Source organism: Hypanus sabinus, chromosome 10 (genome assembly GCF_030144855.1).
Source record: "Hypanus sabinus isolate sHypSab1 chromosome 10, sHypSab1.hap1, whole genome shotgun sequence".
NCBI lineage: Eukaryota > Metazoa > Chordata > Chondrichthyes > Myliobatiformes > Dasyatidae > Hypanus > Hypanus sabinus.
The window spans coordinates 105923973-105938866 of record NC_082715.1 but is presented as its reverse complement, the minus strand read 5'-3'; the positions used below and the strand labels follow the sequence as shown (position 1 = coordinate 105938866).

The 14894-nt window shown below is 40.9% G+C and overlaps 1 protein-coding gene across 2 annotated transcripts in view; it reads left to right on the top strand.

Moving 5' to 3' along the window:
* The window catches only part of map3k5 (mitogen-activated protein kinase kinase kinase 5), a 183495-nt gene that overhangs the window by 96340 nt on the left and 72261 nt on the right, over positions 1-14894 (top strand). For both annotated transcript variants that reach the window (XM_059982504.1, XM_059982506.1), the window contains exons 11-14: positions 953-1060; positions 1179-1228; positions 2450-2545; positions 4755-4836. In XM_059982504.1, coding sequence (XP_059838487.1) covers positions 953-1060; positions 1179-1228; positions 2450-2545; positions 4755-4836 — 336 coding nt within the window. The remainder of the gene's footprint in view (positions 1-952; positions 1061-1178; positions 1229-2449; positions 2546-4754; positions 4837-14894) is intronic.

Here is a 14894-nt window from a genome sequence, read left to right as displayed (position 1 = left end):
CTCTGACTATTGCACACTCTCTTTGCTGGTTAACGCACAGCTAGTCCTGCTTGGTCGTTTCAGATTGGCATAAAATTTGAGAGCCATCAAAGAACGATAGATTAGAAGCACATCACCAGTATTCCAATAGAAATAAACAAATTTGTGGGTGAACTATGAATAAGAGGTTCAGAACAATGGTTACGTCAGTCATTCCATATAGGGTTCTAATTGGGTACAGAAAGTTGCCTGATGGTTGTAGGTTCTGACTGATTTACTGGCTGATTGACAAAATTTGATTAACTAGTTGATGCATGTTATATGATAAATATCTGTAGGTTGCAAATAATGTGAGCAGTGTTTATGCGGTTTGACAATTGAGAAGAAGGTATTCACCTCAGTAATTATACACATTCCTGTATGTGTACCAACCAGTAACAGTGATGGGTATTCACCTCAATAGTTATACACATTCTGGTATGTGTACAAACCAGTAACCGTGATGGGTATTCACCTCAATAATTATACACATTCTGGTATGTGTACCAACCAGTAACAGTGATGCGTATTCACCTCAGTAATTATACACATTCTTGTATGTGTACCAACCAGTAACAGTGATGGGTATTCACCTCAGTAATTATACACATTCTGGTATGTGTACCAACCAGTAACAGTGATGGGTATTCACCTCAGTAATTATACACATTCTTGTATGTGTACCAACCAGTAACAGTGATGGGTATTCACCTCAGTAATTATACACATTCTGGTATGTGTACAAACCAGTAACAGTGATGGGTATTCACCTCAGTAATTATACACATTCCGGTATGTGTACAAACCAGTAACCGTGATGGGTATTCACCTCAGTAATTATACACATTCTGGTATGTGAACAAACCAGTAATGGTGGTGATGAGTTTTCAAAAATACTGAAAGAATTCCCTTATTTTTACATTTGACGTGATAGGTTTTAATCTTGGAGCCAACCAAAGTCTTCCAGCCTGCCTATTTATCCATTAACAATGAGGAAGAAGAGAAGACAGTGTCTATTTGGCATGTATCACCAAGTGATAAGGTAATTTATTGCACTTGATGCAATGGAATTAAATGAATCAATTTGTGGTGTTCATTACTCTCTGCTTACAAAGTGAGTTTTCATTTCCTGTTTCTTTTCTCCCCATGGGGAACCACAGAATGCCATATACGAATGGAACTTCAATGCAACTTCAATCAGGGGCGTCAGGTCAGTGACTGACTGTTGTATTCGACGCACAATAAGTTTTGGTGTCATACCGATTAACATCGTAGAACAGCTTAAACATTAGGTCTTGCTGTTGTGAATCTCTTCTTTAATTAGTGGTAATTTATTACCATTTTGAACCATTGTTAGGAATATGTATTCTTGCATTTATGAGCATGCATAATTCAGTTTTTTGTAATGACTGAAGCATTACTGATCACAACATTATTGTGTTTAGAGGTTTATGTCTACATATCAGATCCAAAGGGGTTAAGTTTGTCGTGATATGTTGCACTTTATTGCCTAAAGATTATAGATAAAAGAAGATATCGAGTTCTGTAGGTGGTTTGGGTGAGTTATTCCCTGATATGAAGAATATACGAGTTTCAAGAAAATTGCTTAAGAATAAAAACTATTTGCATACTCTCAGCACTATAACAGTTAAAGATCCTCCGGTCACCAGGTCCATGATGAATCAAAGCTCCCAAAGTTTCTTCAACAATCATATCCTGTTTTACAATCATATGAATTTTCCATTTTTAACCTTGAACAATCTGGTGCACTGAATCATGGGGGAGCTTTGATACATTGTGGAGTCATACCTGGCTCAAAGGGGAATAGCTCGGCTTGTCAGATATCAATCACCTCATTCAGTGTACCGTTGCAGGAGGTCCTTGGATAAGATTCTAAGTCTAGCTATCTTCAGCAGCTATGACGATGATGCTCCCTCCATTGCAAGGTCAATACCAGTAAATTGGTCGATTGGCTTATTACTGTCACATTTACCAAAATACAGTGAAGGAGTTGGTTTTCCATGCCATTGGTACAGATTGATTTACTACAGCAGTTCATTGAGGTAGCACAAGTGAAAATATAGCAAAATGTGAAATGAACAGTTACAGCTGCTGGGAAACTGCAGTGCAGGCAGACAATAAGCCACAAAGCCATCACCAAGTAGGTTGTGAGGCCAAGAGTCCATCTGAATGTAGCAGGGAGCCAATCAATAGTCTTGTAACAGAAGGATAGAAACCGTCCTTGAGCCAACTACGCCTGATATTTAGTGGCATTACTATTGCCAAACACCCCTATCATCAACTTCATGGGAGTCACTGTTGCCCACTAACATAGTTGCTCCAGTCATGGAGGCATGTGTGCCCGTGATCAACATCTGCGTATCTTATGGCAAATGAGCTAACCTTAATATTGTTCTTTTTAATATTTCAGTGTTTCCAAGTGTGATGAACGTTGTTGTTTCCTGTATGTTCTGCATAATTCCGATGATTTTCAGATATACTTTTGCACAGAGCTTCATTGCAAAAGGTGTGTATATTTTCCAGTCCCTGTTTAGTGAAGTCTCAGCTCCTCATCTTCACTTCATGTTCAAACAGTGTTTAAATCACTGGCTAGGTACATGTTTCAGCTGATCTAATCTCCTCCTTTCCCTCCTCTGAGTTCACTAGTAGGAATGATCATAGTAAGTAATTATATTCGGTGCTATGCCATTAAATCTCAATAATTATGTTATTGTGCACAGCACAGTTCAACTTTTCAAAGAGTTAGTGCTTTCATTGGCTCAATAATTTTTAGTTCCTTCAATGCATAAGTGAATCATTGTCATCTGTCCAAATATATCTAAACTATGCTGCCATTGCTCAGAACATTAAAACAGAAGTGGTTTTGTTTAATATATTTTAAAGCTTCCATTTTAATTATGTTCCCAGTTAGATTCAGTTGAGGTTAAGAACCTTTGAATGAAAACTGGATGATTAATTTTATTTCTGGCTTGTCAGAACCTGCAGTTAAATCCATCTGAAATATTAACAAGAAAAAAATCATAGATTGTTTTCCAATAAACCTGAAGATTAATGATGTTAAGGTCTTGCAAATTTTCATGAGATTAAAGTAATTCTGTATTTGTTTAACAATGCAGGCCACATTTTCTCTGTGTATAACATATGTGAATGTTTTCTTTTCACCCTGTTTAATTGAGAAAGAACTGTTTTATTGGCACTAAAATCACTGTTTCTTAATTAAAGTTAAATGGGAATGTAAAGGGAAACACTGAGATATAATTTCCAACAACACAATGTAGCTTCATTTAGCATCACTGATCGTGATGTGTGGTGGCAATTGTATTGATTGGCTGCATCGCAGCCTGGTATGGAAACACAAATGATCTTATACTGAAAAGTTTACAAAAGGAATGGATTTAAAAAAGTTAAAGTCTGTCCTGAGCCTTATAGGCTCATCAGGCTGGTGCTTACGCTGGTTTCTGTGGTGTGAAGTGACTGAGAGTATGAGACTCCACCCCCCACCCCCCCACCCCTCGGATAGGACGCCAGTCTATCACGAGGTTAACCCCCAGCATTTTGCTGGTACCCATTTTCAGCTGGGTGGACTAGAGCAATATGTGGTTAAGTGTCTCGCTCAAGGACACAACACGCTGCCTCAGCTGGGGCTCGAACTCAAGACCTTCAGATTGCTAGTCCAATACCTTAACCACTTGGCCACGCACCACAAAAGGAATGGATATGACCCAGTATGTCACGAGTAAAGCCTTTCCTGCCTTTGAACATATTTAGACAGAGCGCTGTTGCTGGAAAGCAACATCCATCATCAACGACTCCCACCACCCAGGACATGCTTTCTTATCACTGCTGCCGTCAGGAAGAAGGGACTGGGGCCTCAGGACCCACACCACCAGGTTCAGGAACAGTTATCATCCCTCAACCATCAGGCTCTTGAACCAAAGGGGATAACTTTACTCAACTTCACTCGCCCCATCACCGAACTAAACTCACTTTCAAGGAACTCTTCATCTCATGTTCTTGATATTTTTTATTATTATTATTATTTATTTTCTTTTCTCTTTCTTTTAGTATTTGCGTATTTTGGGTTTTTTTTTTTGTTTTTGCTGATTGGTTGTTGTCTGTCCTGTTGGGTGAAGTCTTTCACCGATTCTATTGTGCTACCTGTATTCACTGTGATCCCCCACAAGACAACGAATCTCAGGATTGTATATGGTAACTTTGAGAACAAAAATACATTGAACTTTGAATTTTACACATCTAGGTGCACGTGAGTTTAGCACAGTATACATCTATTGCCAGTAAGTTATTTTTTAACAGAAAATTTGTTTTGCTTCTGCAACATTTTCATCTGCAATTTGGAATAAATTAGTTTTGTGGTATTTTGTTTTCATTGTGATGGGATATGTAATGAAATGTGTAGGTGGTAATTTGCAGAATGATGTGGTTTTACAAGCTAGGGATAAAGCAATTTTTTTTTCACATGCTGGAGATCTGAAATAAAATTAAATGCTGAGCAGTTAGGCAACAGAGATAAAAAGAAAAGCATTTAATCTTCCAGATGGCTTGGAAGTGTCACACAGGGTAGGATGTCAGTATGCACAGTAACATATTTCTAGATGAAGCAAAATACATTAACAATGCACAAATATATATTGAACAAAAGTTCTGTTAATCAGGTGAATCATTAGATTAATTTTGGTGGCATAAATGTCTTTCAGGTTCTGTGAAATGGTGAATTCTATAACAGACGAGCTAGGAAAAGGGGTGGAAGAAGGAGACTCTGAGGGAGATGCATTGGAGGTAAGACAAACGTTTTATTTAGAAAGAACAGAAAATGCTTAATATACTCAGCTGTAACCATGGAGTGTGAAACAAGAGTTAGTATTTCAGAGAAGTAACCTGAAAGTATCAGCTTTGTTTTTGATTTTCCATCAAACTTTACAATGCACAGAATTATTGTCTGGACCATTGTGTCTGCTTCGTTCTTTGAAAATTCATGATCTTGGTACTTACTTTGAGGATGCAGGTAAAATGTCCAAAGAATTCAGGCAAGGCCGGATACATGATGGCCCAACTGATTCTAACAGCAGGAGCTCAAAAGCATCTTTGTAGCTCTACCTCTCGTAGACAAGATGACCCAACAAGAGCAGTGGAGGGAAACACAGTGGCCCCAGCTGGGTGCAGCCGACACCACTTTGAAACAGTAAGAGTGGCTAGGCAGGTCAGGAGGGCTGAGTGGGACAGAAGGACTGGGCTGGAACTGAAGGAAGAAATCTGGTGACTGGGATTGATGGTGAGATTTTTATCAGCAAGTTACAAGTAGTCATGAAAGTACAGCTATACACTTTATATAGCTGGACAACTAGCCTTGAGTTATGGTTAACACTGAGTCATTCACATTGATTATCTCCTGAGGCATTAGTCTGCTATATCATTCAATCATGGCCAATTCATTATTCTTCTCAACCCCGTTCTCCTGCTTTTTCACCATAACCTTGACACCCTTACTAATCAAAAAGCTATGATCCTCTGCCTTGAATATACCCAAGGACTTGGCCTCCATAGCTGTCTGTGAATTCCACAGATTCATTGCCCTCTAGCTAAAGAAATTCCTCCTTATCTCTGTCCTACAGGAACGTCATTTAATTCTGAGGTTGTGCCCTCTGGTCTTAGACTCCACCACTTAAGGGATAAAATAACTCTTGACATCACCTACCACCCAATGAGCACATACAACACATAATTCTTCACAACTTCTGCCATCTTCAACGGAACCCTACATCAAATATTTCTTTAACTTGCACCCACTCTCCACATTCCGTAGGGATTCCCTTGTCCATTCATCCATCCCTCCTGGCACTTATCCTCGCAAGTGACAGAAATACTGCACCTGCCATTCACCTCCTCCCACACCTCCATTCAGGCCCCAAACAGTCCTTCCAGGTGAGACAACACCACCTGTGAATCTGTAGGGGTCATCCATTGTGTCCAGTTCTCCCGATATGGCCACCTTTATAGTGGTGAGACCGGGCATAAATTGGGGGGCTACTTTGTCAAACACCACAGTTCCATCTGCAAAAAGTGGGATTTCCTGGTGGCCAACCATTTTAATTCATATCCCCATTCCCGTTCCAACATGTCAGTCCCTGGCCCCCTCTGACAAAACCACTCTCAGGGTGGTGGAGCTTGAGTTTATATTCTGCCAAGGTAGCCTCCAACTTTTTGGCATGAACATTGATTTCTCCTTCCAGCAATTTTCCCCTCTTCATTACCTCTTCCATTCACCATTCCAGTCTCACATCTCTACTCTCACTTGCCTATCACCTCCCCCAGTGCCCCTCCTCCCTTTGTTCCCTCTTCTATCACATTCCTTCTTCTCCACCTCTTTGCCTTTTCCAATTATCACCTCTCAGCTTCTTTCTTCATCCTCCCCCCTCTCCCCTACGCATCTAGCTTCACCAACCACTTTTTAGCTTGTCCTTCTCCCCCATTTTCTTCTGGCATCTCCCCCCTTTCTTCCCAACTCTGATAAGGGTCTTGGTCTGAAATGTTGACTGTTTATTCATTTCCTGACCTGCTGCATTCTTCCAACATTTTGTGTGTGTTGCTCTGGATTTCAAGCATCTGCAGAATCTCTGGTGTTTAAGAGGTTGTCCTGTTGCTTAAATGCTCCTCACTGCTTTGTTCTGTATCTGGTGTCCTGTACCCTGTCCATTGCTCGTGCTGCACCCACACTTTCAATCTGTTAAGATGTCATCTTTTACTGATCAATGCTGCAATGTTCATGCCATTAGGTTTCTTTGTAAAATTTACAATCCTAAGACAATTCTACTCCAAGAACTTTGGGAACTGCAGAGCTACTCCATCAGTGAGCTGCTTGCTGATCGGAGTAGCTGGCCGGGGTATTGGAGGAGCCATTTTGGGTTCTGAGGATCTGACCCGGCTGCAGACCGTGTTGCTGCCCGCTACTCGGAAGCATCGGAGTTGGTGCAGTCTAACCATGAGAGATTGTCTCGAACATTTCACCTGCGATTGCTGGACTCTGTTGGACCATGTTGCCGCAGGCCTGTTATCCTTGTTTGGTGGTGGGACAGATGACATGGGAGCTGTGTGGCCTTGGTTGTAGCGAGAACTAGGTCTCGAGCCCTGGGCTTGCCTGCTGCTGCAGACTAGGTGAGAGGACATGGAAGCATTACAGGGTAGTGTCTGCACTTGCCTGGCCTCTCTCATCAGCACTGCCTTCCTGTGTTTGAGCGGCAGAATGACAGTCTGGATTACATGTGTCTGCACTCTGCCGTAGGCTGTCAGACATTGTCACTCAGGATCTTGGAGTACATATATGTTTTTTCTCGAATGAATATGCTTCTTTGCTCACTATTTTGAATTGTATTACCTGCTATTTTGAATGTTTGGTACCTTGGTCCCAGAGGAATGCTGTCTTGTTCAGCTTTGAATGATAATTAAACTTGATTTGATGCTGGAAGTGGGTATTGTATTCATGGAGTTATCCTTTTAAAATCCCACTCCCTCCACCACAGCCCTGACCTAACCTTTGCTTTTAGAATAATGTCCAATAATGCCTGATAGTAAAGATGGGAAGATAATACCAAGTTTTGGCTTCCAACCCTGAACAACAGTGAGAGAGTAGCCTCCTTGTACTGCGCACGATCTTCCACTGACTTAGCTTGCTGGTTGTTTGCCCTTGAAATTAAATTGAATGTAACCTAGCACATAATGTTTTAAGGTTAGTTTCAGCATCTCTATTTGAAAGTTAATTTCTGTTTTTTCTTGTCCAATATATAAAAAAAAGCCATTTAACAATCTTTGATCTTCATGTATCACTCCTCAGTCAACAAGCTTTTCATCAAGTATGGACTTTGTCCGAATGATTAGTCCTTTGTTTAATTTGATTTAAACTTGACTGACATTTGCCTATTCATTGACACTGTGTGGTCACAAGGTTTTTAACACCCCCAAGGATCTGTGACCTGAAACATTAACTGTTTCTCTTTCCACAGATGCTGCCTGACCTGCTGGAGCTTTCTTTTGTTCTCTTATAATTATGCGGTTTTATTCTCTTTAATGATTATTGCTTTAGTGCTGAGGCTTTATAAGGCACTGGTGAGCCCTCACTTGGAGTATTGTGAGCATTTTCAGGCCCCTAATCCAAAAAAAGATGTGCTGACCCTGGAGATCATTCAGAGGAGGTTCAGGAGAATGATTTGAGGAGAGTTTGATGGCTCTGGGCCTGTATCACTGGTGTTTAGAAGAATGAGCGTGGATCTCATTGAAACTTATTGAATGTTGAAAGGCCTAGATAGAGTGGGTCTGGAGAGCATGTTTCCTATAGTGGGGGAGTCTAGGACCAGAGGGCACAGCCTCAGGATAGAGGGACATCTGCTTGGACAGAGATTAGGAGGAATTTCTTTAGCCAGAGGGTGGTGAATCTGTGGAATTTGTTGCCACTGGCAGCTGTGGAGGCCAGGTCATTGGGTGTATTTAAAGCATTTAATTGGTTCTTGATTAGTCAAGGTGTGAAAGGTTGCAGTGAGAAGGCAAAAGGATGTCATTGAGAGGGAAAAAGGATCAGCCATGATTGAATGGCAGAGCAGACTCCATGGATCAAATGGCTTAATTCTGCTCCTATCTCTTACCGTCTTTAACTGGTAATTTTGTGATGTCATTTGTGGTATTTCCTGGCGTTTGGTTGATGCAATATGTTTTGGAATTTGAGAGATCATTATTTTCCAAACTACTCATTCAGGTTAATACTTCCATAAGAAAGTTTTGATAAAATGCTCAAATGATATCGTCAGAAAAGGCATCAGATTTGCTTGAGTGACTGGGTATAGAAGGAATTAGAGATGTCTGAGGAATGAAAAAGACTAGGTTAATAGGTTGCGTAAAAGTGCTAATAAATGCACATAAATGATGAGCTTTGAGGGATTATCCTGCATCTTGCAAATGCATGGAATGTTTGCTTTGCTCCCTTTTCTAAATCTAGTTCATTTTACTTTACATGAAGAGCTCCTTTCAAAACCACTCAAACAGCTTAAATAGCTGTTCATGCTCATTTGTCAGCCAAACACTCATGGATGCATTCCCCGTAAGCTGTCACTGCAAATAGAAATGCTAAAGCAAAACTTAAAGCATACACATTCAACTACAGGGTGATGTGCAAACTGTCCATAGCATTATTGTACAGGGAGCCATTTGGTGGGGGGGGGGGGGGGGGTTGGTTGCAGAACAGTAGTCAAAGGAGGAACCATTGTCGGGGAACAACCTCTCTTCTCTGGTCTTGAAGGCTGTGTTGCATGCCTGGTGCATGCTGAACTGGAAAAAAGAACATGGAATTGGAAGGGAAGGGTGTAGTAGTGGTGGTCTGTGTTGAATCAAATTATATTATAGAATGAGGAAGGAGTTTCTGCTGAAGAATTGTGAGGTGGTCCAGGCAATATGGAAAAGCGGAACCAGGAGGTGAGAGTTACTAGATTATTACCCAACCTTGTGCAATCTGACAAAAGATAAATAGGTGTTGAGAGGCTAATGCATATCTCAAAGCTTAGTGTTGTAGAAATTGGTTCCGATTAATGGGGTATTGGCACTTGTACAGGGGAAGGTGAGAGCTGTGTCATTGGCATGGGCTGTATATGAATTGTGTTGGAAATTGCATGACCAGGGTTGTAGACAGAATTTGAACAGTCCTGATGAAGGGTTTTGGCCTGAAATGTTGCCTGCTGATATCCCTCACCCCCACCCTCATATGCTGCCTGATCCATTAAATTCATCCAGCATTTTGAGGTGTTCGTCAAGATTTCCAGCATCTGCAGAACCTCTTGTGTCAGGGCTTTAAACAAGCAGGAATGGGGGAGGTCTTCAGGAACAGAAAATGAGGAGGAAATGAAAGAGCAATGGCACAGAAAGCTGAGAGTCATTGTGTGATAAATCAGGTCAGAAGATGCAAATAAAAATATGCAAAAAAGAACATAACCAGTATCATAAATGGCTGTTAAAATCAAATATAAATAGTCTTTATTTGAAAGCACATAGCATTTGCAACGGGGCAAATGATGACAGCATAGATAAGATGATAAATGAGAATGATGTAACAACTATTACAGAAACATGGTTGCAGGATGACTGGGACTGGGTGCTCAGTATTCCAGCTTGTACACTGTACTACAGAGGAAAAGGTATGGGGTGGCATTGTTACCAAGGAGGTTAACAGAGCAGTGCTGGGTCATGATAGTGGTGCAGAGTGTGAGTGGCAAAATGGCAAAGGCATATTTGAAGAGAAATACAACTTTCATGAGAGGTTTTAAATCTGGAGATGGATCAAAGTGGCAAGGGTATCAAAGAAGAAGATCTGGTGGAATCCATCAGTGATTGCTTTTTAGATCAGTACTTTGTGAAATTGACTGGGAACAGGATATTTTAGATACAATTTGATGGGACAATGATTAATAAAAGATCTTGCGGTTATAGGGGGTACTTATCACAATATGATAGTGTTCCAAATGCAGTTTGATAAATACCATAGCTTGTAGAGTCATAGATTACTATAGCACAGAAACAGGCCCTTTGGCCCATCTAGTCCATATCAATCCAATCTTCTGCCTTGTTCCATCTACCTGTACCCACAGTGCATCCCCCAAATCCCTGTCATCCATGTACCTATCCACACTTTTCTTAGTTGATACAATTGAACCTGCATTTACCACTTCCACTGGCAGATAGTTCCACACTCGCACCACCCTCTGAATGAGGTCTATTAACAGCATCTTTAATTTAAATAAGGGTATTTATAATGGTATGAGGGAGCAGTTTCCCAAGGTCAACTAGCTAAGCATACCAGAGGTCAGGTCGGTGGAGGAACAGTGGCAGATATTCAAATAGTTGGTCTATACTGCTCAGTAAAAGCTTCTCATAATCAAAAAGAGGGACAATGAAAATGAGGCACAATCTGTGGGTAACGCTCAGTTGAAAGGTAAGGTACATTGAGTAACAAAGGCATGTGAGTGGTTGACCAGAGGACACAGAAGCTTTTAGGGTCCAGTAGTAAAGTCCAAGAAGCTTATAAGAAGAGAGAAAATGAATTTGAGAGAAAACATTCAGATTCAGATTCAGTTTATTGTCATTTAGAAACCACAAATGCAATGCAGTTAAAAAATGAGACAACGTTCCCCCAGAATGATATCACAAAAGCATATGACAAAACAGACTACACCAGAAAATCCACGTAACGTTTGGCAATCCCCAATCCAGAGTCCGGAGAGGCTGCTGCGTATAATTATCACACGACCGTCGAGCGCGTTCCCTGGAAAGGAGCTCCAAATCCACCAGACAAAAACGACCAAAAACTAAAGCTACAAGACCTGCACAAAACCACATAATTACAACATATAGTTACAACAGTGCAAACAATAGCATAATTGATAAAAACAGACTATGGGCACAGTAAAAATAGTCCAAGATGTTAAAGGACTGTAAGTTCAAAAGAAATCACCACAGTTTCCACAAGTCCTCAGGGTCCTAACAGACTCGCCATCCCATGTCGGCGACAGAAGGGAGTACCCCCGCTATGGACTTCCACGGCGCCGCCCAACTCAGCCTCGCAGACGCAGCACACAATCGAAGCTCCGTCGAAACCAACCTCGCAGACGCAGCACACACCGAAAGCGACCTGAGTCCGTCGAACCTCTGAGCCGACGACCATCTCCTCCGACACAGCTTCTCTGAGCACCATCCTCTGCCGAGCGTTTTAAGACTGCCCCGACAACGGCCATCGGCAACGCGACCCCGAGGACTGGGGGCCTGTTCTTCCAGCAGAGACCCGGACCTCACAGCAGCAGCAGCAATGAAGAAGGTCTTCCCGGAGATTCCCAGATGTTCCTCCGTGCTCCCCTCCCACATCAGTTTTCAATCGATTATGATTGTGCACGGCACCCCACTTCACAAATAACAGATAATCAGTCCCGGAGTGGCTGCTGCAAGCTGCGTCGTGCTGCCATCTTGATCTTGCACATATGCATAGAACAAATATAAACTGTAAAATTTTCTATAAATAGGAAGAGAGAATGAGACAGGTAACAACAAACAAAGAAACGGGACTGTAGATATGTTAAATAATTCTTTTTGCATCAATCTTCATGGAAGTCATTGCTAATATACCCAGGGTATCAGATGGGCTAATTTCAAATAGCGTGGTAAAACTTACAAATATCCCTATTACAAGGGGTAAAGTATTGGAGAAATTAAGGGAGCTAAAGATTGACAAGTTGGAGGACCAGGTGCACAGCACTCTAGGGCTTTAAAGGAAATTGCTGCCGAGACACTGAACCCATTGATTAATAAATTTTTTTGGAACTCACTAAACTCTAGGAAGGTATGAGAAGATTGGAAAGCAGCCAATGTGTCTCCATTGTTCAAGCAAGGAGAAATGCAAAATGCAGGAACTACAGCCCAGTTAGTTTAACAGCTATTATTAGCACAATGCCAGAGTCAATAAACAAAGAGAAACTAGCTAGAACTGAAAAAAAAGTCACCACATTTTTTTAAACTGCAAGCAACATAGGTCCATGCTACTTAGTCTTTCTTGATAGGACGTCTACTCACCCCAGGAATGAGTCTGGCAAACCTTCTTTAGATTGCCTCCAATGAGATGATAGATACTTTTGTAAATAGGTAACACCACCGAGCTATCTAAATAGCTAGAAAATAGCTAAAATCAGTCACAAAATCTGAATATAATTAAGCCTAGCTAATATGGTTTTATGAAAGGTAAACCATGCTTGACAAATTTGCTTAAATTCTTTGAGAATCTAACAAGGAGATTTGATGGAGGGAAGCCTGTAAGTACACTGTACTTAGATTTTCAAAAGATGTTTGACAAAGTTTTACTTTGGAGGCTGGTTCATAAATTATATGCCTATGATAGTTCAGGAATTACATTAGAATGGATTAAAAGCTGGCTGTTTCAGAGATTTGTAATGAATCGGTCCTTTTGAGACTGGAAGGAAGTAACTATTAGAGTACTATAGGGTACAGTTCTTGGCCTTCATTTGTTCACTATTTACATTAATGACCTCAAGGAGAGAACAGAACATAAGGTTTCCAAGTTTGCTGATGATGCAAAGATAGTTGGAAGGGCATGTTGTGATTCGGTAGTAAAATACAGATTGACTGAGTCAACAAAAGACTGAAAAAACACGGGGAAATCTGCAGATGCTGGAAATTCGAACAACACACACAAAATGCTGGTGGAACACAGCAGGACAGGCAGCATCTATAAGGAGAAGAACTGTTGACATTTCAGGCCAAGACAAAGGGTCTATAGATGCTGCCTGCCTGCTGTGTTCCACCAGCATTTTATGTGTGTTAAAAGACTGAAAAATGTAGTTTAATGGGGGGAGCTGTGAGGTAAGATAAATCAAAAGGCAGATTATTATCTAAACAGAGAAAGACTGCAAGAGAGGAAAGTCCAGAGGGCTGCTTCAGCGTGTGAATTAAAAACATCTAGTAGGCAGGTCCAACAAAATAGCTAAGAAGGCAAATGGCATTTTGCCCTTCATCGCAAAATGTTGGAGTTTTAAAACGGGGAAGTTTTGTTGCAATTGTACAGCATGTTGGAAAGTCTTCAATCTGGAATACTGCCTGTAGTGTTTGTCTTCTTATCTTAAAAAAATACATATAGTAACACCAGGCTAATTCCCAGGAAGAGAAGGTTGTCTTATCAAGAGAGGCTTAATAGTTTGAAGTTTAGATAATGGTGGGTGACTTTTTTCAAACAGATCAAGGGGATAGACAGGGTGGATGTTGCTATGTTTTTGCTTGTGGGAGAGTCTCAAACAAGGGGACATGAGCACAAGTTAAGGGGCATTTACTGTAAAATTAAGTAGACATTTCTTCTTGCAGAGGGTGGTGAAACTCTAGAATTCTCAACCCCAGAAGATGGATCAATAGTAAATCTAAAGTGGTGAGGATAAATGTTTGATAGATCGAAGTCGGAGAGCAGAAGTGGCACAGAAGAGGAACTCAGACCACCATAGATCAACCATCAACCTTTACCAAGTTTTTATCGATGCACCATAGAAACCATCTCTGTGGTACATCGGTAGAAATTTGCAAATGTCTTGGGTGACAAACCAATTCTTCCCAAAATCTGAATGAAATATATCTGCTATACTGCCTTCTTTGTAATTGCATCAATATGTTGGGCCTAGGATCGATCTTCAAAGATGTTGACACCCAGGAACTTGAAACTACTCACTCTTTCCACTGCTGACCTCTCAATGACGACTGGTGTGTGATCCCTTGACATCCCCTCCCTGAAGTAGACAATCCATTCCTTAATCTTACTAACACTGAGGCTATTGCTGCAACTCTCCTCAACCAGCTGATCTATCTCGCTCCTCTATGCTGCCTTGTCACCTTCTGAAATTCTGCCAACAATTGTTGTGTCATCACCAATTTCTTTCTTTTCAAATCTTTTTATTATTATTATCCAAAATACAAGAGTACATTGAAGTAAGTAACACTTACAATGTCTCAAAAGAGAAAAAAAAAACAATATTAAGGATTAAAAAATATGGGACACAAAAAAAGGGAAGAAATAATAACCCTACTAACAACAACACACACAAAATGCTGGTAGAACACAGCAGGTCAGGCAGCATCTATAGGGAGAAGTGCTGTCGACGTTTTGGGCCGAGACCCTTCGTCAGGACTAATTGAAAGGAAAGATAGTAAGAGATTTGAAAGTAGTGGGAGGAGGGGGAAATGTGAAATGATAGGAGAAGACCGGAGGGGGTGGGATGAAGCTAAGAGCTGGAAAGGTGATTGGCGAAAGTGATGCAGAG